The sequence below is a fragment of the Amyelois transitella genome, chromosome 31 (assembly GCF_032362555.1).
Source record: "Amyelois transitella isolate CPQ chromosome 31, ilAmyTran1.1, whole genome shotgun sequence".
Lineage (NCBI taxonomy): Eukaryota > Metazoa > Arthropoda > Insecta > Lepidoptera > Pyralidae > Amyelois > Amyelois transitella.
Window position 1 is genome coordinate 1,264,116 of NC_083534.1, and position 20,932 is coordinate 1,285,047.

The 20,932-nt window shown below is 37.1% G+C and overlaps 2 protein-coding genes across 4 annotated transcripts in view; one reads left to right on the forward strand and one right to left on the reverse strand.

The window, feature by feature from the left end:
• The window catches only part of LOC106142957 (protein slit), a 136,460-nt gene extending 132,925 nt beyond the window's left edge, over nucleotides 1-3,535 (forward strand). For both annotated transcript variants that reach the window (XM_060953386.1, XM_060953387.1), the window contains one exon: nucleotides 768-3,535. In XM_060953386.1, the coding sequence (XP_060809369.1) occupies nucleotides 768-875 (108 nt within the window). In that variant the 3' untranslated portion in view covers nucleotides 876-3,535. The remainder of the gene's footprint in view (nucleotides 1-767) is intronic.
• A 562-nt stretch (nucleotides 3,536-4,097) lies between these two features.
• On the reverse strand, nucleotides 4,098-20,859 carry LOC106133318 (suppressor of cytokine signaling 4). Of its 2 annotated transcripts, none has more exons than XR_009657503.1 (12): nucleotides 20,546-20,859; nucleotides 18,375-18,445; nucleotides 17,510-17,609; nucleotides 16,531-16,632; nucleotides 15,694-15,764; nucleotides 15,288-15,357; nucleotides 14,206-14,287; nucleotides 13,118-13,198; nucleotides 12,258-12,372; nucleotides 10,823-11,273; nucleotides 9,866-9,983; nucleotides 4,098-8,421 (listed from the first exon to the last, which is right to left on the reverse strand). XR_009657503.1 is itself a non-coding variant. In XM_060953169.1 (12 exons), the coding sequence occupies exons 2-12, from the start codon at nucleotides 18,397-18,399 to the stop codon at nucleotides 8,312-8,314; spliced, it is 1,053 nt and encodes a 350-aa protein (XP_060809152.1). In that variant the 5' UTR covers nucleotides 18,400-18,445; nucleotides 20,546-20,858; the 3' UTR covers nucleotides 4,098-8,311. The 2 variants fall into 2 exon arrangements, 1 of the variants encoding a protein (XP_060809152.1); XM_060953169.1 differs by having other exon boundaries at nucleotides 11,095-11,273; nucleotides 20,546-20,858.
• Nucleotides 20,860-20,932: the final 73 nt, after the last annotated feature.

A 20,932-nucleotide genomic window follows, 5' to 3' on the forward strand; every position in this document is an offset into this window, starting at 1 on the left:
GGGTGAAAACTCGGGGGGTTGTCCGTAAAAAGGATTTCCCATTCGACAACAAAAAAAAAAGGTAAAGTTTAACACACACACACGTTTTCACATTTATTTTTAACTAGCTGTGCCCGCGATTTCGTCCGCGTGGATTAGTTATTTTGGGCATCATTGAAGATCTCAAGGATTAATAATTTCCAACGTTTTTTTTTTCACATTTTCCATTATTTTTTTCGCTCCTAATAGTTGCAGCGTGATGTTATATAGCCTAAAGCCTTCCTCGATAAATGGTATATTTTATACAAAAAGAATTTTTCAAGTCGAAACAGTAGTTTTTGAGATTAGCGCGTTCATACAAACAAACTCTTCAGCTTTATAATATTAGTATAAATATAGACAATGTCCACGATTTAGATTTAAGAGATCTATATATTTTGTAAATTGATGTCTGATATCCGCAGAAAGGAACAGGTTCAAATCCCACCGCGGCCATGTACCAATGAAGTTATGTACATTAGTTTGAATACTAACCGATGCTCTTACCGTGAGGGAAAACATCGTGAGGAAACCTGCACATTCAGAGAACTGGATGTGTAACTATAAGTTTGGATCCCATGCAAAGGTTGCGGAGGTCAGACGGGAGTCGCTTCGTGTGAAAACCTGACTCACCCAATCCAGGATCCATGGTCAAAGGCACACCCCGGGCTCCTCTCCAGAGTGGTGAGGATGCAACCGGGATTGTAGCCAGTAAGAAAAGAGGGGTATTAATTATTGTCTTGTTTCAGATCCGCCTCGTCTGCTCGGACGGAACTCGCTACACCAAAGACATAGAGATTGTACGCAAATGCGCATGCGGCAAAAAGTGCACTAAAACAAGTCCGTTCTTACATTAAATCAGCTGTCTCTTTCATTTCCAAAAACCACGTGTTTTTTTTCTTTATTTTTAATAGAATAGCGACCCGCCCTGGCTTCGCACGGGTAGCATTTATACATATTAACCTTTTGAATAACTCTAAAAATACTGCATCAAAATCCGTTGTGTAGTTTTAAAGATCTAAGCATACATACATACATACAGATAAGACAGACGCGGGAAGTGATAGGTATTACTTTATATGTATTTATAGTGATTTAGATGGACCGATCAATTTTATGATTTATGTTTTAGTAAGTACATGATTCTGATCATGGGACTTGTTCACGAACGTTGATATAAGTCTTATGTTTCCTCTCTCTCTGACTCTAACATTGAGAAAAGAGATAGAAAAACAAGCTAAACGATTGTCTTCTCAAAGTTCTTGAATAGCCCCGCAAGTTTACAAAGAAATGTAAAGATTTTATTTACTTAGAAATCGTGGCATCAAATTTGGCGCGAAAAAAGCATTAAAGTAACCAATTCTCCCGCTTCGTTTAAGGACAGTCAGAGGTATGGAAATTAATCCAAAAATAAATAATTAAATGTAAACACGCCTCATTCTCTGTGGCAAACTACATACCTACATATCTCAACTTGCCACGATCCCTGCATATTACTTTCGCTTCATCCTCTTTCATCATTATTTTCGTACAAGCTCTTTTACGGGTATATCTTTTAACGCATCACAAATATAATTTAATCCGCCCCGCTACGGAAGTATCGCAGAAGCTATTAAATTAATGTTAAAATAAGTATTGTACTCAAAATGTATTCTTTAACAAAAATGATCTGCGCAAGTGTTACCTATAGTAAGTCACAGTTTGACAAATTTTGCTTAACCCTTTGACCGTCATGGAAGTCCAAATGAATAACCCTTATTCCAAAAAAAAAAAATACGATATAATAAAATAATGACCGCGGCCTGGTACGCTTGTAACGTTCAAAATGGTTGACATAATTTGATAACTAGCTATAATCATCATTAATATTTGATTTTTTTTAACAATGAAAGACGTAGACCACATAAAATAACGAATTTATAATAAGACTTGTAGTCACGGCCTAATATACAACTTGTAACCTAGATGTATACAGATTTAGACCTCACAATATACATAACTACCCCTTTTGTATAATATATTGAATGAAATCACATTATCAAATATTCACTTTTAATAGATTGTTTTTAAGTTTGACTAATAATTACGTATGCAAAATTTACAAGTTATTTAGACCTAATATTACACTAACTACCTACTTGTAAAATGATTTCAAATTACAGTTGCTTTTTCAATAAATTATGTGTTCATTTGATGTATAATTATAAAAAAATATATTTATTATTATAGTTGTTTATTGATTTAGTATTATTAAGATATATTTAGGATATTAAGCATAATTCAAACAAAAATATTAACAGTATGGTGATTAATTTTGATTAAAAATTTACTTATCAGCTTTGTCTGTTTATTTTTTAGAATATTGATTTATAAATTACAATTAATGAAATTATAATTTAAAATATAGTATAGTTAGTATTTTCATATAAACCACATTTCCCCCAAAAAGCTGGAAAGAGTCTAATGGCCTAATAATGTCCAAATGAATTTAAAATAAATATAGATACCAACTTTAAAAAGTAATATATACCTCTTGGTACCTATTTAAAAAACAAAATGGATTGTTTTTTAATTAATTATTGTCGACATTTCCAGTCCATTACACACAGCCATACCTATTGACCCTGACGCCACTAATTTTAAAAATAAAAATAGAAAATTAATTTAAAACAAGAATGTGGTTGTTATGAACTGTTTTGCCGCTCTCTGCCATAGGTTTATATACGTGTAAGTTGTAGTTATATTGTGTATAACCCCAGTATTTTTTACCGTGTACGTGGTTTATTGCGATTATCCGTGTACTAAACATATTTGTTTAACTTCGTATTTTAAAAACGACAAAAACATCTCGCATTTGGTGTCTGCCCCAAAAAATAATGGTTTGGTCGCATATAATCGCAGAAACCTATATCAATATGTTAGTAAATTATGTACCTATATCGTATGTATGATCCACAGTTATATAATTTGACTGAAAATCTTTTGTATAAAAATAATATTTACTATTTATTGCTATTGTTTTGCTAACTGCTTTAGGCATTGTACATTGTAGATTTTTATATAAAAGTAATTATAGCTTAGTGTTTAGAATGAAATGTTTACAATAATTTTAATGCATTCCGTATTTATTCGAATTTCTACCAAAATGGTAGTTCGCCGGCATCTATACGCCACTGTAGAAATTTCGTATTCGTAATACTGTAACAACGCATTTATTTATGGACCTAACTTATTATTATATATCGTCAGTATTAAAGTTTATTAATATTACATAATAATTTAGTGAAGAATCTACAAAAATCCCTGACACTGCCATTTTCATTGCCATATCATCGGAATATGCGTTTTTAGTAGATTTTTCTTAAATTCTAGTGTAAGAATAAGGTGCAGTTCGGCTGCGCAGATAATGTTAAGCTTTAAGTATGTACCTAGGTGGATGTGTTGCTAGACGCGCCCAAATGCATGCGCTTTTTATCGATAAATAAAGATATGCCATTTATAATTTATTTGATGTAATAAAAGATGATGTTAGATAATTCTGTGTTTTATTTTAAGAAGTCATAAGTTCCCCACAAATAGATAGATAGGGATAGGTACTTAATATTATGGGAGATATTAGGAGATTGACAGGTTGCTAACCCATCTAGTTGTTAGCACAAATACGTAGACTTGGCCTCACAATATCGTGTAAAAAATAGTTTTAAGTAAACAACAAAATTCCGGCAAAAATGAAATTATAAATATATTTAACTAAATTATTACCGTTCGGAGTTAAACTTAAGCTCATCAGATGTCTTAACAATCCGATGAATTCTAATCCTGATGATGAAAATCGCTCCCGCTACAAATTTTCGTGTGACATTCATCTACAGTCCAAAGACAAGATTAGATTCTAGAGAATCCTTTCAAAAACTTTCTAAAAAATGAAAATCGATAGTCGAGTCTAAAGAAGTTCGTTTTTCAAACCGGTTTCCTAAATGTCACGGGAAGCTGTACTTCTAGAGGACAACAAAGATACGAAAGCAATTCTGGGCAAGTAGAAACATTAAACCAATTACAGAAAAAAGAAAACCAAAAAATTACTTTAAAATATACTTGTTTATTTCATTTTGTACGTGCCATTTCGGCTATACATCTTTTTTATACATAATACTATATTACAAATTAATATACAATATATATACTTTCCAATGTACACAGATTCAACTGCTTTCAAAATTTATTTACATTTAATTAAGAGATAACACAATATCTCATATTTATGTATATGTCACCGGAAAATAACCAAGAACCGCATGTTTGTAAATTTCCTAGAAGTTTATGAACTTTTCTAAACGAGTCTGAGAACTGTATTATTTTACGTCCATATTACAATTCTAGTTAGATTTTAAATGCCTACTTACCTACATAAAATTATATTATAATACTTAGTACCTTTATGTATAACTTAGTTTCACATAGTACATACATACATATGGTCACGTCTATATACCTTGTGGGGTAGACAGAGCCAACAGTCTTGGAAAGACTGATAGGCCACAGATAGGATACTGATATAGTAATGTCTACTATACATGTAAATGTTTGCAATATCCGAAAAGGTTAATATGAAGATCTGTTATATCAATTTAACACCTTGTTTTGCTTATGGTGGTATGCAAATAAAAAATTGAGTTTTAATAAAAGTTTTATAATCTTGCGGTTTCATGTTATTTTCTGGTGACATATGCATACCAAATTTCATTCGAATCGGTCCAGCGGTTTAGCTGGGAAAGCGGAACAGACAGACAGACATACTTTTTTATATTAGTAAAAGGTATATTATACCTATATTTAACTGATATAATTTAAATTATGATAGTTTCTAGTACGGCAGAATTTATAATAATTAATTATTATTGTTAAAATTATACCAAATTCACCACTTTTTAAACATTAATATTAGGCATTTATTACATAAACCAATAATAATAATTCTTAAAAAGAAATTTTTTTTTTTCTTAGTCACATCAAAAACATTTAACCGATATTTACAAAAATATTCTTAATTAAAAAAACAATACATTTCGGCCTAGCCAACAAGTTATATAATAACCTTAGATACAATAAAATATATTAATCGCTGCAAATTTAGTAAATAATATTTCAAGGGTACCCACACCCTTACATACATATCACGTTTATTTAAGTCGCCTTTGCAAATCAGACTGAGCAGAATAGCGCGACTTACCGCCGAATGAATACTCAATAAAATAACGACCTTATTTCATGTCCGTACGTACATACATACATAAAATCACGGCTTTTTCCCGGAGGCAGAGACTACCTCTTTCCACTTGCTATATCTCTGCACACTTCCTTCGCTTCATCCACATTCATAACTCTCTTCATGCAAGCTCGGCGGTTTCGGGCACTCTTGACCTGACCCTTTACCAGGACGTCCTTAATTCGATCAAGATACGTTCGTCTAGGTCTTCCCACTCCGACCTTTCCCTCCACACTCTCCTTGTATATCTGCTTAGTCAACCTGCTTTCATTCATCCTCTCCACATGACCGAACCATCTTAACATACCCTTTTCTATTCATGTAACTACATCCTCTTTCACATCACAACATACATACATGTACGTATAACTTAAAATCCAAAAACTCCTGCTATCTCGCTCATAAGGGGGCGTTCAAGTATTACGTAACGCAATTTGGGGGAGGCCCCCCTCCCGGAATAACAGAAAAACGTTACGGTGCGTACAAGGGGTGGGGGAAGGGGGGTCGTGCAGTGTAGTTTGTTCCGCCGCCTCTTCTACACATGCGCTCTGTAAGCGGTACTAGTTATAATTATATTTAAGCGATGTGACGTCAATAAGTGATACCTTGTATCCAATTTTTAAAATAAATCTATTCTATTCTAAAAATCTTCAAAATTTGCGTTACTTAGTTCTTGAACGCTCCCTAACAGTAACACAATAACGGACAGTTGAGTTCGCGGATTCGAATAACGCTCTCTGATTGGTTGTAAAGGTTAAATAATTACGCGCCATTATTACACGAAGCGACTTCCGTACCTCCCGGCTTTAGTCCCGGTCGCATCCTCACCACTCTGGAGAGGAGCCCGGGGTACGCCTTTGACCATGGACCCTGGATTGGGTGAGTCAGGTTTTCACACGAAGCGACTCCCGTCTGACCTCCGCAACCTTTGCAGGGGAACCTAACCCGTATTGTATCCATCATGGTCACACATCCAGTTGCCTGAATGTGCAGGTTTTCTCACGATATTGTCCCTCACCCTTAAAATATTTCTACTTTTGCACAGACCTCGTATTATATACGATATTTATATTTAATTGTTATATACAAATTTCCCCCCCAAATTTTTTTTTAAGCTCTGTAGCAGTCCGTATCTTAAGCAATAACTTCTATACATCCAAACTAAAAAGATGGCGTTTACATACACGTCATTATCGCGTCACGCCTTTTTCCGGAGCGAAACTCTCAATAATGCAATAGAAATTATTCACTGAATCTCTGTTGTTGTGTAAAAGTCGACTAAGGGAACGGCTAATAAACTCGGGTTTACTCTTTTAGGCGATGGGCTAGCAACCGCTGTTACTATTTGAATCTCAATTCTATCATTAAGCCAAACGGCTGAACGTGGCCTATCAGTTTTTCAAGGCTCTGTCTATCCCGTAAAAACGTGATTACAAATCTGTGTTGCCAAAAAAAGAACCTTGTACCAACAACTTAGTGACACACAAATATGGCATATATGTATATACTTTTGCATTTATATGATAAACATAGATCAGAATAGGTAGATTGATTTTATATACTTGCATCATGAATTACCATAGAAAGCATAGCATGGATAAGACTCTTTTCCGGGATTCTATTTTAGTACTTACACTTACAGTAAACTTCATTGTCCGCGGGTAACATAGGACTACAATTTACGTGAACGAAGTCGGGGGAAGACAGCTACCACTAATATATTCTTCATCACACTTGTAAAAATTCCGGAAAAAATCTTAATAATTTACAAATCCCGCAATCCCGGAGGCATGTCCATATTAATATATACGTTTCAGTTCATTGACCCCAATTCAATCTACCTATTCCGATCTTTAATGATAATAGTATTTAATTATATACTTTTTAGTATTGTAGGCAACCTTCTAATACGTAGGCCATAGCAACGGTTGCCATGGTATTGTTAGTTACAAAATAATGTCAGAGATTGTATTTATTGTAAAATACATTTTTTCATTTTATTTTAATAAACGTGCCGTGTGGTTCCAGGCACCAATAGAAAAAATAATAAGACCACTCCATCTCTCTCACATGGATGTCGTAAAAGGCGACTAAGGGATAGGCTTATAAACTTGGGGTTCTTCTTTTAGCCGATGGGCTAGCGACCTGTCACTATTTAAAACTCAATTCTATCTTAAAGCCAAATAGCTGAACGTGGCCTATCAGTCTTTACAAGACAGTTGGCTCTGTCTACCCCGCAAGGGATATAGACGTGATTATATGTATGTATGTATGTTTTAATAATATGTATAGTACTTTTAAACTGATTATTTCTCTTCTCTTTTCTCCTTCTATCTTCTGTAGGAATAACTAACTTTGCAAACTATACTTTCTACAGTATTATAAATGTATAATGGTTCACATTGAGACTCATACAATTTTTAAGACATAACTATAGTTTTATTTCAAGTGGAAAAAATATGTAGTCTCTGCCCACCCCTCCGGGAAAGAGGCGTGACTTTATACATATATATGTATCATCATTTTATTTACATACATACATATCAGTCATGTCTTTATACCTCGCGGGGTAGACAGAGATATCAGTCTTGTAAAAACAGAAAGGCCACGGTCAGCTGTTTGGCTCAATGATAGAATTGAGATTAAAAATAGTGACAGGTCGCTAGGCCCAAAGCCCAAAAGAGTAAACCCAAGTATATAAGCCTATCGCTGCAGTGCAGTGTAGTTTGTTCCGCCGCTTCTTCTACACATGCGCTTTGGAAGCGGTAGTAGTTATAATTAGATTTAAGTGATGTGAATAAGTGATACTTGTATCCAATTTTGAAAATAAATCTATTCTGTTCTATCCCTTAGTCGCCTTTTACGACATTCACGGGAAAGAGACTTAGTGGTCCCATTCCTTTTTCTATAAGCACCACCACACTACATAACAAAATTAGTATTAATCTATAATTAATTATTTTTTTTACATCAACCATGTGTCACGACGCCGTCCGGAACGCAGCGGTCCAAGGTTCGGTGCCCGGCTCAGCACCGGTATATGTCGGCTTCCAGCCGGCGAACCCTCACTCTCTGCCGGTAGTGGTACTCCTTGAGGTAAGCCCTCAAACGCGCCGGAAGCGGAAGCTGTTCCACGCCTGTGCAGACAACAATAAATGATCAATTAATTTAACTATACTAATATATAGTATACTTTTAGTTATATTAGTATACTAATATAACTCTATACTAATATAACTCTATACTATACTAATATTATAAAACTGTAGAGTTTGATTGTTTGTTTGAACGCTCTAATCTCAGGAACTGCTGGTTCGAATTGAAAAATTATTTTCTGTGTTGAATAGGCCATTTATCGAGGAAGGCTTTAGGCTATTTAACATTTAATGTTTTGACTGAAACGGATAGATATTTTTTTTTTACATTTTTTGTCTGTCTGTCTGTATTTGACTTGCTCCTTATAGTGCAACTATGCGTTTCAGTCAAAATATGAAATGTACAGACGAAATATTTTTAGCATTTTATTATATGTAGTACTTTGAATTTTAAAGTGCCGTGTGGTTCCCGGCACTATTACAAAAAAGAATAGGACCACTCCATCTCTTTCCCATGGATGTCGTAAAAGGCGACTAAGGGATAGGCTTATAAACTTAGGATTCCTCTTTTAGGCGATGGGCTAGCAACCTGTCACTATTTGAATCTCGGTTCTATCATTAAGCCAAATAGCTGAACGTGGCCATTCAGTCTTTTCAAGACTGTTGGCTCTGTCTACCCCGCAAGGGATATAGGCGTGATCATGTGTATGTGTGTATGTGTTGAATTTTAAATTTCGTAACTTATTTGCAGGCAAACTCATGCTTTGAGTTCATTCAAATGTCGATAACATTTTTTTTAGTGAACCGATTTTGATGAAACAAACTTTAAATGTTTTTCTGAGTTAAAACAAAGCAATCGGTGAAAGTTTTTAGTAAATCGGTACAGTACTTTCGGAGATAATCGTGATCATACATACATACATACAGACAGACAGTCAGACAAGGAATTAAAAAAAAAAACAATTTAGGCTTTCTATTATTCATTCTAAGTGTCCCTCTATCCATTGCAGTCAAAAATACAAAATGTACAGACAACATATTTTTACTGTTTTATTATATGTATAGATAACTAGAGGCCACCCGCGACGCATGGAAACCCTATCAATCCCGTGGGAATTCCGGGAAAAAAGTTGCCTATAATGGATTATTATTTTAATCTAACCGTAAATTTAAATCTAAAATTTCAAGTAATTATCCCACACTAAAAATGACGAAGTTTCATACAAACTTGCAACCCCTATTTCACCCCCTTAGGAATAGAATTTCCAAAAATCCTTCCTTAGTGGATCCCTCCTAATTAAAATCTACCTTCCTGTCAAATTTCATATTTATTGGCTCAGTAGATTTCGAGATTTCGTGATTCCTAAGTGAGTGTTTTTCGCTTTTATATATATATATATATATATATATATATATATATATATATATAAAGAAGAACGCAACGGTATATAGACGAGAATTATATGTATGTATGTACTAAACTAACCATCGTACGTAGTGTGGGACACGATCACGGCTCTGCTCAGCTGCTGAAGTGTGAATGGCTCGCTTCTGGGCAACGGAGCGGTCAGCATCGGCTCGAAGAACATCACGCAAGCTGGATCCTGTGACAAAAGTACACAAATATACAGGGTGACTTTTAATTCAACTGCACAAATGTAACTGTTAAGTGTACTCATCTAAAGGATATTAGAAAACGTTAAAAGAAAATTATCGGTTCATATTTCAGAAAGTACGAAATAAAATAAAAGTATCAAAATCCACGATCCTAAATACGTCACATCACCCCGGCCGGCGGAAAAGCGACGCGTAAGATTCAGAGGTCAACGACACAACTCATTCAGTTAAAATATGTTTATAAGGATGCAGCTGTTTTAAATGTCACCCTGTATAAATTAATACATATATCCTAACCCGGGTTCGATCCCCAGCAACGGATACTTTCATTTTTGTTTTCACAATTTTTATGGTCTTTCTAATCTGTTCATTATTTTACAACTTTTTGTTTGTTTGTTTGCAACATCTTTATAAATATAAACAGTTATATAAGAAACAAATCACATGCAATGGCGGACTTATCCTCACATTTCACCGTGTTTTCATTACAATCATAACGTCGACCACCGTGGAGCACCGCTCGGATCGCCCAGGCACAGTACCTCGTAGTGCTCGTCACGGTGCTTAGGTTACAGTTATGACGAGACTTATCCCACGAAGCCATCTCTCACTTTTCACTCGTTACAATCATGACGTCGACCGAGCACCGCTCGGATCGCCCAGGCACAGTACCTTGTAGTGCTCGTCATGGTGGTTAGGTTACAGTTATGACGTGACTTATCCCACGAAGGGATCTATCTGCTGCTGCGAGTCGAAGCTGAACCGGTGCTGGTAGTGCTCGATGCGGTCGGTGACGAGCACCGCTCGGGTCGCCCAGGAGCAGTACCTTGTAGTGCTCGATGAGGTCGGTGACGGTGGGCGCGGCGTACACGCCGGGGTCGTGCGAGTCGAAGCTGAACCGGTGCTGGTAGTGCTCGATGCGGTCGGTGACGAGCACCGCTCGGGTCGCCCAGGAGCAGTACCTTGTAGTGCTCGATGAGGTCGGTGACGGTGGGCGCGGCGTACACGCCGGGGTCGTGCGAGTCGAAGCTGAACCGGTGCTGGTAGTGCTCGATGCGGTCGGTGACGAGCACCGCTCGGGTCGCCCAGGAGCAGTACCTTGTAGTGCTCGATGAGGTCGGTGACGGTGGGCGCGGCGTACACGCCGGGGTCGTGCGAGTCGAAGCTGAACCGGTGCTGGTAGTGCTCGATGCGCGCGTGCAGCGAGCGCGAGTACTTGCGGAACGACACGGAGAACAGGTGCTCCTCCTGGGCGGAGTCGCGGAGGAGGAACGTGCCTGGGGGGATCAATAGATTTATTAGTAAATAGATAATAATACATACGTACATTACATATACAGGGTGACATTTAAAACAACTGCATCCTTTTAAACATAGACTATACCCATGCTTCTGAGCTGTTTGAGCCTATTTTTATTTAAATTAAACGTCATCATTTTCACATTTAAAAAAACCTCAAAAACTACGTCCACGCTTTATCAAAAGCCAATACTACAAAAAGAAATTAAAACAAAACATTTAAATGTCTGAAAAATAAATTTTTCTAGTATCAAGATCAAGTAAAGTAAAGTAAGTACAGAGTCATTGACCTCTGAATCTTACGCGTCGCTTTTCCGCCGGCCGGGGTGATATGACGTCTTTAAGATCGTGGATTTTGATACTTTTATTTTTTTTCGTACTTTCTGAAATATGAACCGATATTTTTCTTATAACGTTTTTAAATATCCTTTAGATGAGTACATTTAACAGTTAAATTTATGCAGTTGAATTAAAAGTCACCCTGTATATAATCACGTCTTTGTCCGTTGCGGGGTAGAGGCAAATCTGAAAGGCCAGGGACAGATGTTTGGCTTAATGATACATACATACATATGGTCACGTCTATAACCCTTGCGGGGTAGACAGAGCCAACAGTCTTGAAAAGACTGATAGGCCACGCTCAGCTATATGGCTTAATGATAAAATTGAGATTCAAATAGTGACAGGTTGCCAGCCCATCGCCTTAAAGACGAATCCCAATTTTAAGCCTATCCCTTAGTCGCACTTTACGACATCCATGGGAGAAAGATGGAGTGGTCCTATTCTATTTTGTATTGGTGCCGGGAACCACAAGGCACTTAATGATACATGTAGAATTGAGATTCAAATAGTGACAGTATATACATACCACTTGCCACGATCTCTGCATACTTTTCATGCAAGCTCGGCTTTTTATTCATCTATTATAGATCAAAAATAATAAGCGACACTTCAAGGCATACCTTCAGGTTTATTATCCAACAATCTCTCGGCTTCGTAGCGGTCCATTTTGCCCCAATAGTATGAGCACGCGGTTATCTGTTGCAAGTCGGGAACTAAACAGTGTATGTAATCCACCTGTAATAGGAATCATTTATAATTGTACATCTTTTTTTTTATTCATTATTATGTGACATTTTAACGTTGCTCATTATAATTTTTTTTAATGTTTTTTTTTTTGGTTTATTAATATCAGTAAGTTTTTTATACTTATATATTTAATTTATTATATATATACTTTATACTTACATAAACTTACTGATATTAATAAATAATCTTAATTATTATGTACACAAACCAATGCCTTACTTTACACTGTCCTGTCGTGGTCCTGCTGGAAGAAATTCTCTAGAAATAAGTAGTACGGAATTTCCCTTTAAGTTTAATTCTTATTTTCTTTGATGTACATAAATATAATTGTCATATCTTTTGGTTTCACAACATTGTGGTTGACGTCGGAAAAATTACCTCAAAATTAAGTTTTGCTGTCGCTTCCAAAGCGTCAGTGCAGAAGAGGCGGTAACAAACTGCACTGAAGCATTTGCCTCAACAACGTCAACTTCACAATCATCCAAACTTAGATTGGAAACGTGGACGAGAGAATATATTATCATTTATATAATATTAATTTATCATACTGTAGCGACATCTCTAAGCCTCTAGTCACAACTAATCACGCGACGCTGTCAGCCAATAGCAACGAAGTCTTGATCGCGCAAGCAGTGGATTTTCTTGTGTGTGTGTGTGTGAGACACAAGTGACTTTATTTCGCGGTGTTGAAAGAAATGTTTGTAATGTTTAAGCAATGAAACACTATCCCCACCTGCGTGTGCACGCGCGCGGGCGGCGCGTGCGCAGCCGGCGCGCGCAGCAGCAGCGCGCGCAGCGAGCCGCCGCACACCACCTGCAATTAACGGTCTCACTGGAACTCTCACACTATTTTTAATTTTACAGAAATATAAAAGAAAATAAATGATACTATTGCGGTAGCAGGAATACCAGTGAACAATATTGTTGCACGTAGAACAGTTAGTATATACTCTGCCTGGTTACCCCCACATCTCATAATTTACCTTCGTATATATAAGCTGTAGATTGATAAATAATTTCCAGAAGGTTCTATTTGTTCATAGGAAGTATGCAGAGATCGTGGCAAGTGGAAAGATGTAGTCCCTGCCTACCCCTCCAGAAAAGAGACGTAATTTTATGTATGTATATTTTATTAGTTCAAAGAGTCGCTTTGAACACTCTCCAATATGGATCGTATTAAACGTAAATAGACAAGCGACTTTCGCAAAGATCTTCCTTCATATCTATTCCTTCCGATCTAGCTTTATTTAGTTCCGGTCACATCCTCAGCACTCTGGAGAGGAAGAAGCCCGGGGGTATTTTGCCTTCAACCATGGGGACCCTGGATTGGGTGAGTCAGGTTTTCACACGAAGCGACTCCCGTCTGACCACCCGCAACCTTACACATTTGGATCATGGTTATACCATACATCCAGTTGTCTAAATGTGCAGGTTTCCTCACGATGTTTTTCCCTCACCGTAAGAGCTGTTTGGCTCTGTCTACCTCCCGCTAGGGATATATACTTGATCAAATGTATGTATGTAAGAGCAACATATGCTTTGCTGGGAGAAACCTAAACCCGTATTGGATCATATGGTTACACATCCAGTTTGCCTGAACATGCAGATTTTTTCCCTCACCGCAAGAGCGATCGGTTAGTATACAAACATTTATACATAACTTCAAAAACACTTATTTTGGCCACACGGCCGCGGTGAGATTCGAACCGGTGCCTTTGTGAGCAACACGCGTTTAAACCAGGCACCTTACCGATTCGACCACGGACGCTCTACGACGTACCGACGAAATGAACGATATAATTTAACGCCGTGTGGTGTTACCTGAAAATGCGGATGCAACCGTATAGCGTCGTTGGGCTGAGACAATTCGTTTATACCGTCCGGCGTTATTTCACCGTCTGGGCTGTGAACAAAGTTAATTTTATTAGCGACATATTCATAGGCTTTTCAACTTGGGATTCTTCTTTTAGGCGATGGGCTAGCATACATACATACTCGTACATAAAAGCACGCCTCTTTCCCGGAGGGGTAGGCAGAGATTACCTCTTTCCACTTGCCACGATCTCTGCATACTTCCTTCGCTTCATCCACATTCATAACTCTCTTCCTGAAAGCTCGGCGGATTCGGGTACTTTTGACCTGACCCTTTACCAGGACGTCTTTATTTGATCAAGATGGGCTAGCAACCTGTCACTATTTGGGTCTCAATGCTATCATCAAGCCAAAAAGTTGAACGTGGCCTATCAGTCTTTTTGGGACTGTTGGCTTTGTCTACCCCGCAAGGGATATAGACGTGACTATATGTAGGTATGTATGTACATATTCGTTTTTGCTATTTTAATTCCGCACTGATATTACACTGTTATGAGTTGACATAGTATAAATTCAATCTTAATCATTCATTCATTTTTATAATCAGGTCTATCTATATACAGAGCCAACAGTCTTGAAAAAACTGATAGACCATGTTCAGCTGTGTGACTTTTAATGGAATAACATACATACATATAATCACGTCTATATCCCTTGCGGGGTAGACAGAGCCAACAGTCTTGAAAAGACTGATCGGCCACATTCAGCTGTTTGTATTATCGATAGAATTGTGAATTAAATAGTGACAGTGACAGTTGCTAGCTCATCGCCTAAAAGAGGAATTCCGATTTTATTTACAAGTCAATACTTAGTCACCTTTTACGACATCCGTTGGTAAGATATGGGGTGGTTCTATTCTATAGTGCCAGAAATCACACGACACCTTTCTACAAGATAATAAGTAACCATCAGTAAATACAAAGCAAAAAAAAACTCCATCTAACAGTTAACCCCCTGTTAGTAAAAATTGCATTTCTATTTCTACGGTGACAAAGTCGCGGTCTTCGGAATTTGTTCAGTAAAACACTCACGTCCTGGGCGCTACGGAGAGTACGTAAACTTCCGCTGTCTGTTCACCGCTGTCTCTTGAAGAGTCACCATCTGCAATCATTATATTTATTTAGGTATATACCAATTTATACATACATCACGCCTGTTTCCCATTGGGGTAGGCAGAGACTATGGATTTCCACTATATTTACCAATTTATGTACAAAGAAATCTCTTCCAGCAGACGCGAGACAGGAGACATGATGGATGGGTGACAGGCTTGTACAGGACTCACACAAATATTTATAGACAAGTTTGTAAGCCTATTCCTTAGTCGCCTTTAACAACATCCATGGGAAAGAGATGGAGTGGTCCTATTCTTTTTTGTATTGGTGCCGGGAACCACACGGCACTGACTATATGTATGTATGTATGTAATAATTTTACCTGAGTTTATGACAATTGCGTCTAATTCGCGCCTCAGCTCCCTAGCTCCGAGTGTAAGCACCGCGGCCAATCTGTAATTTATTTATTTAATTAAATTAATTATTATTATTTTTATGAATAAAACCTCTTCTTGATTATATATATATACTGGTTTATTGAGTCTTAATTTCAACAAATAACTCTTAGCACTTATAATAATAATTACAACGGCTCTCGTATCGAGCATTTGTGTTTGTTTCTTGGAGAATCAATCAAGACAAACTTCTAAAAATTTTATGCAAAAAGGAAAACTGTCATCCCCACTTGTTTCATACGAAATGTCGAAAAACGTTTAAATGTCTTCGATTGGTAAGGTCAATCTCCAATCATGTAAGGACTACCATAGACTAAAAATTCAAAATTAGTTTCCCTGATTTGTTAATTCCATTTGACAAGTGAAGCTTAATGGTTAAAATAAAAAATACAACAGGTTGGAATCTTATTAGCTGATCTAAAATGGCGCGACGCTTCATGATTGGATGATTTGGTAACAAATGTTTACATGTTCGTGTTGTGCAATTATTGGAAATTCCGAATGTTGCCTTATATTTATTAAAATTATATGTATCGATTATCGAATAATTAACAAAACAAGTCGATTTTAAATATAATTGGTAAAAATACTGAAGCAAACAGCAAATCACGACATTATATTTATTTTATTTAATTTTTGCAAAACAACAGACTTGGGAAATATATATATATGTTTTGCCACACATAATTCTAAAACTCCGCAAACCACACGGCACATATTTTCAAACAAAACATGAATATACGCCGTGCGGTGCGCACGCGCACCTGTCGTCGCGGCAGGCGTCGCTGACGCGGCGGTAGGCGGTGCACACGCACGCCGGCCTGCGCCAGCGCCGGCGGCGGCACGAGCACTCGCGCCCGCTCCATCTGCAATAGATAGCGCTATTTGTTACATACATACATACTAGATAGATAGATGGATAAAACTCTTTAGTGCACCATAAGGGTAAAACATACAAAACAGCAGATAGAGATGGTACAAAGGCGGATTTATCGCTAATGCAATCTCTTCCAGTCAACCTTTGGGTGGAAGGAAACCTACATACATATAATCATACATATAAACCTAAATACATAATATATAATCAAACCTATATCCCTTACAGAGGCAACAGTCTTGAGAAGACTGATTAGGCCAAGTTCAGCTGTTTGGCTTGATGATAGAAATGAGATTTGAATAGTGTCAGGTTTCTCCTAATCGCCTAAAAGAATCCCAAGGTTACAAGCCTATCCCTTAGTCGCCTCTAGAAATAAGTAGTAAGCCCTTGTACTGAATTTCTCTTTAAGTTCTATTCTTATTTATTTTTCCTCGATGTACATAAAATATTTAAATAAATCTATACTAATATTACACAGCTGAAGAGTTTGTTTGTTTGTTTGAACGCGCAAATCTCAGGAACTACTGGTTCAAATTGAAAAATTGTTTTTGTGTTAAATAGACGCATTCGTCGCAATCGAGGAAGGCTTTAGGCTATACAACATCACAATCACATTGCAACTATTAGGGAACGAAGAAATAATAAAAAATGTGAAGAAAAAAAAACCGGGTTAAATTATTCCTCTTCAAATGCTTCAATGATGCCTAAAATAACTATCCCACGCGGACCTAGTCGCGGGCACAGCTTGTATCTGTTAAAATTTATAAATTTTTCCGTGTGGTTCCCGGCACCGATTGCAAAAAAAACGAACACACGAACTACTCCCGTCTCTTATCTAGTTAATAATTTCAAATGCGATGCGTTACCTGTCAGTGACAGCGCTAACGTATCTGTGTACGCTGCTCGGCGACTCAGCGAAGCGCCGGCGCTCCCACGCGCCGCATCCGCACGCCGAACATTCGGCGCCTGCAATAAACCGATTAATTTAATTATCTATGTATCTGTAAAATTTAACAGGTTGACTAAGCAAATATATAAGGAGAGTGTGGAGGGAAAGGTCGGAGTGGGAAGACCTAGACGAACGTATCTTGATCAAATTAAGGACGTCCTGGTAAAGTGGTCAGGTCGAGAGTACCCGAAACCGCCGAGCTTGCATGAAGATAGTTATGAATGTGGATGAAGCGAAGGAAGTATGCAGAGATCGTGGCAAGTGGAAAGAGGTAGTCTCTGCCTACCCCTCCGGGAAAAAGGCGTGATTTTATGTATATACGTATTTGTAACCTTTGCCTTGTGTTTCTATCAATCCCGCGGGAACTCCGGGAAAAAAAAAGTAAAGGCTATATGTTATTCTGGATCTTCAGCTACCTACATACCAAATTTCATTGTAATCAGTTCAGAAGTTTTTGCGTAAAAAAGGTAACAATCATCCATACAGATATCCTGACTTGCTAACAAACTTTCGCATTTATACTCATATTATAAAGCTGAAGAGTTTGTTCGTTTGAACGCGCTAATTTTGATTTAATTAATTTTCGTTTGAAGGCTTTAGGCTTTATAACATCACGCTGCAACTATAAGGAGCAAAGAAATAATGGAATATGTGAAAAAAAACAGGGAGAAATATTCATCCTTGAGGGCTTCAATGATGCCCAAAATAACTATTCCGCGCGGACGAAGTCACGGGCACAGCTAGTTTATAATATTAGTAGGATTTACATATAATAAACTCACTCTTTCTAGATGTTTGTTGTCCCATGTCTAGTCTACATGCACAATGACAGTGTCGTCGAGCGAACTATCATCTGAAACAAAAAAAAAATTACAATTAGAAATAGAATAGAATAGATTTATTATCAAAATCGGATACAAGGTATCACTTATTGACGTCAACATCACTTAAATCTAATAATAACTACTGCCGCTTCCTAAGCGCATGTGTAGAAGAAGCGGCGGAACAAACTACACTGCAGCATTTTCATCGGACGTCACTTTATTCTAATCTGGTAATTAGCAAAGGAACATTTGTGTGTCCAACCCCGCATATCGAGTAACCCAGCATTTTACTAACCTAACTCCCTCCTGGCTTTAGTCCCGGTTGTAATCCTCACAGCTCTGGAGCTTTTTGTGCACATAAATGACTAAATAAATAAAATAATGATTTTATTACAAGTTGATTTGTAGCTAGACGGCTTAATTACAAGTTGAATTTTAGCTGCCAAATAGCTGAACGTGGCCATTCAGTCTTTTCAAGACTGTTGGCTCTGTCTACCCCGCAAGGGATATAGACGTGACCTTATGTATGTATGTATGAATTTTAGCTAGAGGGCATAATTACAAGTTGATTTTTAGCTACATGACTTATATTTACAAAAGCTACATGTATCATATCACGTCTTCATACTTTACAGGGTAGACGAAACAAATTACATTCACAATTACCATTCATTGTGGTGAGTCAGATTATCTGCATTTGCTCATCAATTAAATGGATTGGCTTAACTGCTTCTAATTGAGGACAGTCGCAATGTGATAAATTGTCACTGTTTCGTGGTCTCACATCAATAATGCATGCATGCTGGGCTATCAGACCGGAGAAAAAGCAAAATGGATGCCAGCAAAGTTTAATTAAGAAAAAGGCTAATTAACTTGGGATTCTTCTCTCTCTCTCTCAATTCTATCTTAAAGCCATAGCTGAATGTCCTATCCTATATATAGCCTATCAGTCCGCTCAGGACTGTTGGCTCTGTCCACCCCGCAAGGGACATAGACGTGATTATATGTATCTATGTATGCATGTATGTATGTTTTTCTTTAAGACAATGGGCTAATGATCTTTCACTATTTGAATATAATGATTGCAATTCCATCATTACGGCATACAGTTAATGTAACCATATAGCTTTTTCAAGACTGTTGGCTGTGTGGCTACCAGCATACTTACCATCGAGCATACTAACATGATAAGGGGCATGGGATTCAAACATGGTTCCCGTAGGCTACGATACAAATAACTTCTTTACCAGTCCTCTATACTAATATTATAAAGCTGGAGTTTGTTTGTTTTGTCGGGTGTGCTGGTGGGGCTTAGGGAGTGAAACGAATAACTTCCTGATAGATTTATTGCCAATAGAATAATTTACAATACATATCTATATGCGAGAACTGGGGACGGAGGGGATTCGATCGCCAGTCGCTCTACATAAAAATGCAATTCAGCAAGTTAGCATGTCGGTACAGTTTGTTTGAACGCGCTAATCTCAGGAACTACTGGTTTGAATTGAAAAATTCATTTTGGGTTGAATAGATCATTTACCGAGGAAGGCTTTAGGGTATATAACATCACGCTGCAACTATAACGAGCGAAGAAATAATGGAAAATGTGAAAAATTATTCACCATTGAGGGCTTCAATGATGTCCAAGATAACTATTCCACGCGGACGAAGTCGCGGGCATAGCTAGTCGGTAATAACGAGAACTCTCGACATGCACATGCAGGTCTCTGATGTATGGCATTGAATACTTTAACAAGGCAACTTTCCTTCGTATTCGATGGACATTATTTATTCCACAGGTGGGTGAGAGTGACTTTTTTTTATTATGTATTTACTTTTTATGCAACATGGACCTTTTAGGAACATGTCCAGACAAGTTCATTAACCTCAGCTGACCTCATCAGATTTAATGCGCCACACCCTTGTTTCGCGAATGCTGACTATAATTACTTTAAACACGCATTGTTCACACATCGAGGCAATTATAGAAACGCTTAGAAACAAATAAAAACATTAGATTACACATGACATCAATGGTACATCCGCCATTTTGAGTCAAACACACCATACACTTTTGAACCAAAAGAAATATTAATTCCACAAGAATATACTTAATATAATATACTCACGTCTGATTTTATTGTATAAAAATAATTCGTTTATCGTTGTTGTTTTCTAAGTTATCGTTGAATTACTATCACAGACAGTCGTATTCAGTTCGTACATTGCCTGACCACTTTTTAACACATATTCTACACTAATGCATTGATTTTAGGACATTGAAACACTGAACAAACTTTACACAAGCCATACACCAAGTATTTACACATTTACAAATGTAATTTACATTTTAATTAATTAGCACGAAGATAAAATACGCAGTTCTCTAGTGTCTGATAGGACCTCACATTTTTTTGTATTAACATGTTTCGTTTCTCCCTTGTCTGTTTGTTGATTGACATATTATCTTATAAATTATTTACGTAGAATGGAATGTACTTCGATTCAATAGGTAT

Bases quoted from the DNA above. Each gene is read 5' to 3' on its own strand.
- LOC106133318 (XM_060953169.1), bottom strand. From the start codon at position 18,399: ATGGGACAACAAACATCTAGAAAGA. The intron at 17,610-18,374 runs GTGAGTTTATTA...GGTTTATTGCAG, and splicing joins ACAACAAACATCTAGAAAGA to GCGCCGAATGTTCGGCGTGC. The intron at 13,199-14,205 runs GTAACACCACAC...CGTTAATTGCAG, and splicing joins GGTTGCATCCGCATTTTCAG to GTGGTGTGCGGCGGCTCGCT.